This window comes from Chaetura pelagica, unplaced genomic scaffold (assembly GCF_000747805.2).
Source record: "Chaetura pelagica isolate M959 unplaced genomic scaffold, ChaPel_1.0 scaffold769, whole genome shotgun sequence".
Taxonomy (NCBI): Eukaryota; Metazoa; Chordata; class Aves; order Apodiformes; family Apodidae; genus Chaetura; species Chaetura pelagica.
The window spans coordinates 1-7,752 of record NW_009954531.1 but is presented as its reverse complement, the minus strand read 5'-3'; the positions used below and the strand labels follow the sequence as shown (position 1 = coordinate 7,752).

The 7,752-nt window shown below is 41.7% G+C and overlaps 1 protein-coding gene across 1 annotated transcript in view; it reads left to right on the top strand.

The window, feature by feature from the left end:
* The window catches only part of LOC104395036 (FYVE, RhoGEF and PH domain-containing protein 3-like), a gene marked incomplete at its 3' end in the record, with an annotated part of 47,311 nt that extends 43,175 nt beyond the window's left edge, over nt 1-4,136 (top strand). Inside the window, exons 16-17 of the mRNA XM_010004703.1 lie at nt 1,517-1,627; nt 3,996-4,136. Of these exons, the coding sequence (XP_010003005.1) occupies nt 1,517-1,627; nt 3,996-4,136 (252 nt within the window). The remainder of the gene's footprint in view (nt 1-1,516; nt 1,628-3,995) is intronic.
* Between the last annotated feature and the right edge of the window lie 3,616 nt (nt 4,137-7,752).

Here is a 7,752-nt window from a genome sequence, read left to right as displayed (position 1 = left end):
TTTTCCACCTGCTTGAAAAGTAAAAACAAACAACTCAGTCCTGGAGATTCAAGGTCAGGTTACTGAAGGCACTTAGCCACCCATCCCCAGTGCCATCTGCTGACATCTTAATTCTCAGGGTTTACTCTGAAAATCACAGCCATGGCCAAGAGGTTGATTTCTACAATGTGGCTTGAAACCTGCCTGCTGTGACTTGAGTTTCAGGGTTCATTGTTTGTAATGTAATTAGTAGAAAAGAATGTTGTATAAATGCCATTATTCATTTGAAGTGGAGATAAATTTTCAGCTGAAGAGAGACCTAAACATATAGTTACGATATTTGAAGAAACCTCAGTCTCAGCAACTGAAATAAAATTACTGGGGAGGAGATATTTTTGCACCAGAATTGGGATTTTTCACCTTCTGGCTTTGTTTTTATTAATGATTACTAAATAATGAAATACATTTATAGAGGTTTAAAATGTTCCATTTCAGAGCTCAGTATTATGAAATAAATTAAATCATGGCTTTCCCCCATGGACAGACAGACAAAAGGAAATACATTATTAATAACTTATTGTTAAGGAGTTGTTGGTTATGCAATGTTTTGTGATGTGACATAGCATTCAAATTAAAGGAGTTAATTAATCTCAAGGAAAGACTGTCATGTTTCTAAAAATGGTGGCTTGCTTTTGTTTGTGTAACTTGGTGGAATGGTGCTTCACTTAGCCCTTCCTGCTCTGAGGCAGTTACCTTCATCTAGTAATAGATGCCTTGCAGTGAAGCAAATAAGAACAGGTACCCGGAGGGCATTTGTGGCATATTATTGTACAGTCAATTCAGAATGGCTGTGGAATCCAGCAGACTGCCACTGCCTTGTCCCCCCAGGACAGCTTCTCTCTCTGGAGCAGCAGCAAGTGGTCAAGTCAGATGTTAAGCATGAAAACAGGTTCCAGAGCTGCCGATCTTCACAGGCGCTGGTTTCAGGGGACCAGTGTGTCGTGGTGTGCTCTTGGCAGCTCAGGAAAGGAAGCAAAAATTGTTAATTTGCCATCTGACAAGTAGTTTTTAATGGATAATATATTTGACTTGTGTTGGTGATGTGATCTTCTGGTTCCTCAGTCCTGTCAGGCTGAACTGCCTCACTGATGAGGAAGCATCAACTGCCTGTACTCTGAAAATCAGTCCTTCCTAGGCCACTTGAGGATTGGCATTAAAAGCACTGATTCCTTTGCCAACCTAAGCCCTTTTTTATTCATAAAGGCTTACAGAAAAAGAAAAGCAAACTTGCAGGATGTCAGTCATAAAGCAATTCCCAAAAGGCACACACTTGCTGTAGTTAGGTATATTGGTACACAGCGTGGGATCACAGAAACATTAATTATTAATGAAAGTAGATAAAGTAAATATTATATTGTTCCCTCTATCTTACATTGATTTTCTGGATTGTACATTCATAACAGCAGTTTTGCAAGTCACTTCCCTTGAAGAAGGGTCATGTTTTAATGACAGCTAATAAGGCACCATCCTTATGCAGGTGATCTGTGCAAAATGCTCCGAGTTCAAGCCACTTGCAGATAACAGCCGTCACAACCGGGTCTGCAAAGAGTGTTTCCTGCAGTTACCATCCAGCCCCTGCAGCCCTGGGGTGGAAACAGCTGGAGAGCAAAAGAAAAGACTAGCTGCAGAGGTACAGTATTTAGCTAAGTCACTTTGGCTGTGATGGCTGCCCTTGTGAGTCTCTTCTGTTTGGTTTTTTTTTCCCCTCATGTATTAAACAAAGAAAATGGTTTGATTCTCTTTTTCCCCCCAGTAACTTGAATATGCAGGCAGCCTGACTGCTGATTGTAAAGGGTGAGTGTTCATGGTAGGATGCTGGTCATGCAGGGACACTCACAGGTTTTGCAGCTAAACTTCAGCTTTCAAAGTAAGGAAAAAAGAGGGGAAATTTCTGTCTTCTTTCTATTATGGTGCATTTCCAACAAGTGTTGGCAAAACCGGATTTGTTTTTTCAGTGTTAACTCCATCTGGAAGATACATTTGCCCTCCTTATTTCACATCCCATCATGATACTGTTGAAACTATTTTTTTTTTTCTGGGTTGAGTTCACAAAAACCTGGCATCCTTCTGAAAGACTGTCAGGATTCACTGGAACTTTCTCAAACCTGTAGACTCTTTTCTCCAAGATGTGATTTCCACAAATTGTACAGTGTAAATAAATTACTGCTTCACAATTGGCACAGATGGCACCAAGCTTTAGACCTTGATGCTGGTACATTCTACCCTTCTTTTGTGCAAGAACAAGAAACGTATTGGCAAAGTGGTTTGTTTGATCCTTACCCACAGCAACTGAACCTTCTCTTACCAGTGCTTTTTTCAGTCAGGAGATAGAACTGTGAGTACTGTTACATGCTGTGCTTCTCGTGGGCCACCCTGAAGAAAAGGTTGTATTTATTTTACCTGTGAAATACAGCCAGAAGTCACTGCATGTGTAAAAGAGGACAGTCATCTAAATTTTAAGTGGACCCACAGAGACATTAGGTACTTGAAAGAGCCACTGAAACACTGAGAACTTCATTGCAAGCCATCTTCCCCCTGTATGTTGACCAGCACCATCCTGCCTGGAGCACTGCATGGAAAATTGGGGAAGAGTTGCAGCCTATACTGAAAAACTTCTTACCTTGAAAAACATCTGTCTGGAAGACACCACTCAGAGCCATCAGATTGCCTTCCAGCCTTGCTGTGCTCCTCATCAGAACCAAACTACTTGGAAAAGAGCTGGGCTGAGCAAGGAACACAAACCTGCCAGTGCACATCCAGCGCTCCTATAATAAATGAGTCCTCAAATACTCCTCTTATACTCTGCTCTGCATCCCAGCATGTCATACTTCTTGCCAGGCTAAAATTACAGCAGCATAATGTGCCAGGTGTACATCTGAACTCTGCTGTTCAGGTGCTTTGTCTACCTTGTACCCAAATGGTTCCAGAATCTCAGAAACAAAGCTACAAGTGCACTCCCTGCACTACCACTGCAGAGCACAGAGAAGGAGCTGGAACTAGAGCTTGGTACCATCAGCACTTGAGATCTGCAGTACAGATGGGTACCATGGGTGCTGAGCACTTGATCTGCATCACTGTGTTCTGGGATAACCCTCCAGCAGTGCTTCAGCGGAGCTGTTTCCCAGTGAGGTGAAAACCTACACCCACCCAGCTCAGAGCTCAGCTCATCTACAAAGCCAAAAACCAAACCAGTGAAATGTGACCTGTGGCTTTTCTTCAGAAAGCAGATTTACAATTGTAAAAACTCAAGGAAAAGAGTAATTTTTTCCTTTACATGCTCAGGCTTCTAACCCTCTGCTAAATCTTAAAAGGATCAGGTAAAATGCAAGAAAAAAAGGGTATGAAAAAGGTAAAATCAGATCCAGTCTCTTTCTTCCCCTCCTATTTACAATAAACTTTCTTAACAGGCTTAATAGCAGCAGAGAATATTGCCGCTTTACAAATGTTATTAGCAGATGCCAGAAATCCCCAGGAGACTTTTGTGCAAAGTCTCATGTCACCAGAATTTGGGTTTTCTTTGCTTTCTGTCAGAAAACAATAATTTATTTCAATCTTTTCTTGCCCTACCTAGCCCTCTCTGATTTGGCTCACGTTTCTAGCTCCATGCACAAATATGTCTGGTTTTTCTGCATTAATTTCAGATCCTCTCTGAGCCTACTTTGCTAAGCAAGAAAATATCTGCATCATCTTAAATACCATTCTCAATTTCTTTGGTGGAGGTGGAATTTAGCTTCCTGTCTGCTGGGAATGTTATTTCAGCATCTGACAGTGCTATTTCTTGATGGTTAATAATGATTAAACTTCTGTTCAGTTATGGGCTCCCCAGCATTGGCCCTGCAGTATTATTTGACTCTTACTATTTGACTTAAATCAAGTATATTTTTTTACTTAATTTGAAGTATTTTGCCCATGTAAATGTTTTATTTTCTTCTTTTTTTATGTTTTTTTCCATCCAGAAGCAAAGCATCTTTGCAGCTGAAAACAGCCTCTTCAGCAGCTACCTCCAGTTCCTTGAAAAAGGGAAGACTTGGTACAAAATGTGGGTAACCATCCCCAAGACAGAACCTCTTGTTCTGTATCTGCAAGGAGGCAGCCAGGTAAAATGACATTCATGAGGGTTAACACACAGAAAAAAAAAAAAAGCCTAAGTTTAAATATGTCAAGCTGAGAAACAGGTCAAAGGTTTTGGCTTGGTTCTAACAACAAAAATGAACTTGGTATTCTGAATGTAGCACAAAGCCTCAGAAATTTCACATTTACTTGTTATGTGTAGCTAGTGCTGATACAGTTGTGAGCAAATGTTTAAGCTCAGCTTTTCCATTTTTTAACAAAAAAAAGAACAAAACAAGGATAATTTGATTCTGGTTTGGTTGATTTAGAGGTTTCAAACAGGTATATTCAGAGGTCTTATTACCCTGTCGTTAGGGAAAGCACTTTCCTGTAAAATTCATAGACTTGCAAAGCAGTCTGAATATTGCAGTTCCTGGTTCAAGCTTTTCCTTTTTTCTAAACCTAGTTCTGGGTTGAGAGGATGGAAGAATTGTGGAAATGTAGGTGTTCTTCACCTGAACAATGGGCTGGTTTTGGTAAAGCTCCTTGTCACAGAATCATTAAGGTTGGAAAAGACCTCTAAGATCATCAAGTCCAATCATTAACCCAACACCACCATGCTCACTAAACCATCTCCTGAAGTGTCACATCCACATGGTTTTTAAACAACTCCATGGAAATGTCCAGTGTTGTAGCATGATGTGATTTTATCTTTACTTGAAATAATTACAGTGGTAAGCACTGGTGTTTGTTTTGAAGTGTGCTGTTGAAACTAACTAGCATTTGTCATAGAATCATAGGGGTTGGAAGGGACCTCTGAAGATCAAGTCCCACACCCCTGCTGCAGCAGGATCCCCTAGAGGAGATCACACAGGAACGTGTCCAGATGGGTCTTGGAAGTCTCCAGAGAAGGAGCCTCCACAACCTGTCTGGGCAGCCTGTCCCAGGGCTGTGTCACTCTCACAGGAAAGAAGTTTCTCCTCATGTTGAGGTGGAACTTCCTGTGTTGTCACTTCCCAAAGTCCTTGTGATCTCTAGGTCTCATCAGCTTTTGTTGTGTGTGATTGAAGTCAAGTGAGAGAAACACCTGTATCTGAAATAGAACACCCAAAACAGAAATACCAGTTGTGCTTCCTTCATGCTGAAGATAAAGAATGACAATGCTGAAGTAAGATCCCTCATGTCCCATTTTGTATTTGGCACTTCACACGTTCTTATACAGCGTTGCTTTATCTCCTGGGTGGCATGGAAGAAGAAATGAGTTCAAATTCAGCCTGCCATTACTCTGCTCTCATTTTAGTGATGTGAAGGGTTTACTTTTTACTAGCCTGTTTGTATGGCTGTGTCTAGGAAGAGGCTGGGAACTAAACATTACCTGTGGTTGCATGAAGCTCTTCCAAGGAAAATCGACCCCACGGCAAGTATTCAGCAAGGAGTACATGCTGTCCTCAGAAGGGTGTTGGTTTTGCTGTTTGCCAGCAGGAGCAAACCTGGCTTTGAGCAAGTGTGTGTAATGCTTTAAGCATCGTGCTTGGGGGGCTGAAAGCTTGAATTCAGAGCTCCAGGCACAGCTCACTTGGCTTCCTCTGGGATTCAGACCTCCCTGGAGAAAGCTCTCAGTCTCTGCTGCCTGCCTTCCCTCCTTGTCAGTGGGGAAGCTCTTAAATGGTGGGACCTAGAAGGGTAGTTTCTCCTGCTGCCCAGCTGATTGCCTCAGGGCAGCACAAGCAGTAACCCAGGCGACATAAAGCAGCTGTATTTAGTGCACAGCAGAATGATGCCCAGTCCTGCAGGTCCTCTCCTGAACATGGTGCCAAGCCAGGGTTGGAAGCTGGAGGAGCTTCAGATGTTACTGTGCTTTGCTTCATGATCTGCTAAATTTGGTCTTAAGCCTCTTGAAATTATTAGTAAGATCCTACATTGTAGGGGAAAAGGGTGCCTTTGGCTCTGTTGATTTTGTGACAGTCATATGTAGTGATGAATGTCCTCAACTGTTTCAGGTGTGAGATAAAGCTCCCAATAAAGCAACAAGAAAGCATACAGGACAAGGCTGATCTGTCCTATATTCAATGACCAAGCCTGGATTTTTACCATCAGGAATTGCCAGTTGCAGACTGTAACTATAAACAGCAAAAATAAGTTCCTTCTTCAAGGGCCTGCTGGTCCCACTCCCATTCTTTTTTCAGTTTGCATCCAACTTGCTAGTTCTGCTTTATGTGATATACACTACATTTCTGAGAAAAATCTCTTCCAGAGCTGTTCTCCTGGTGGCTTAGTGTCTGGGATCAGTCAGGAAACACTCGTGTTATTTTTCCAGGCATTGTTTTGTTTTTTACAACCACCTTGATGCATCCCAGAAACCTCTCTAGGCCTGCAAAGAGGTTTTGCAGTGCCTAAAAAAGAAAAAAAAAAGGTGCCTTTTGGGAATGGTATTGCCAGCAATGGTATTAAACATCTTGAAACACAGACCAAGCGTGACCATAGGAGTTTGAAAATTGGGGGATTTAAAAGAAAGAATAGCTGCAGGAAGCAGGAAGCAAACCAAGCTGAATCTGGAGCTTCTGATCCAGTAAAAGCCCTGACAGCTTTCATCCTCTGCACCCCAGCCCTCACACAGAAGAAGAAATGCCAGTGCATATAGAAGTACAACTCCCAGGCTTTAAAATAGCAAGAAAACTGCTCTTTTGCTTTAGATCCTTGTTCCAAGAGAATGAACTAATCCCCTGAGTGTTCATGGTTTAAGTCTTGCATAAGACTTTATGCATGAGGATAAAATTCACAGCTTATTTAGGTGTGGAAATTGTACCAAATTGATCTGTCCTCAAACTGAGACAGAACTTGTTCAGCTGGATGTTGTGTTTATCTGAGTGGAATTACATGAGTTTGTTTATTAGCAAAGACCACCTCAAGCTTAAGGATGAATGGGTTTATAGAATTAGTCCATCTTTCCAAAGGCTCCACCTTGAGCTTCTGCCCCTGTTGGCCTTGTAAAATGCACACCTACCTCCAGAGCTCTGACTTGGACTTACATCTGATTGAGAAACACAGAACTAAGGAGTCCCAGCTAGAGATGTCATGAGACTTGGAGAAACACAGAGTAAATCTAGTGTAGTGAGAGCCAGTGTAAATCATAATTACCAGGGTTAATCCAAAATAAAATTTTACTTAATAAATTTTGAAGAAAAATATTTTATTAATCATGTAAATGTGATTTACTCATGATGAGTTAGAAGTTGAGCTTCTAACTAGAGAAGTATTTTTTGTGACTTGTCTGCTGACCTGCACAAAACTCTGCCTGTCCTTTGTCATGGTCCTGCAGAACTTTGCATCTGTGTGCCATCACATCACTGGAGACTCTCAACAATTTATGCAAGGTTGGGATTAGATTGTAAGTGGGTAGAGAGTGGAGTCTGGGTGGAAAACCAGGGATTTTCTAAGCCTACTCAAAAGTAGTTGGGGAAAATGATAGTGGTCCTTCCATGGGTAACTGTGGAGGGTTGCATGAAATAGAGCTGCCTGTGCGGTGGGAGATCTTCAACCCTGGGTGCTGTGATGGCTGTAGTAAAGCAATAAATAAATGCTGCTGTAATTAGCTAGACAAGATGTTAGTATTCTGCTTACAGTCAGATGAGTGCACAGTGCTTGTGATGACTGACAGTGTTA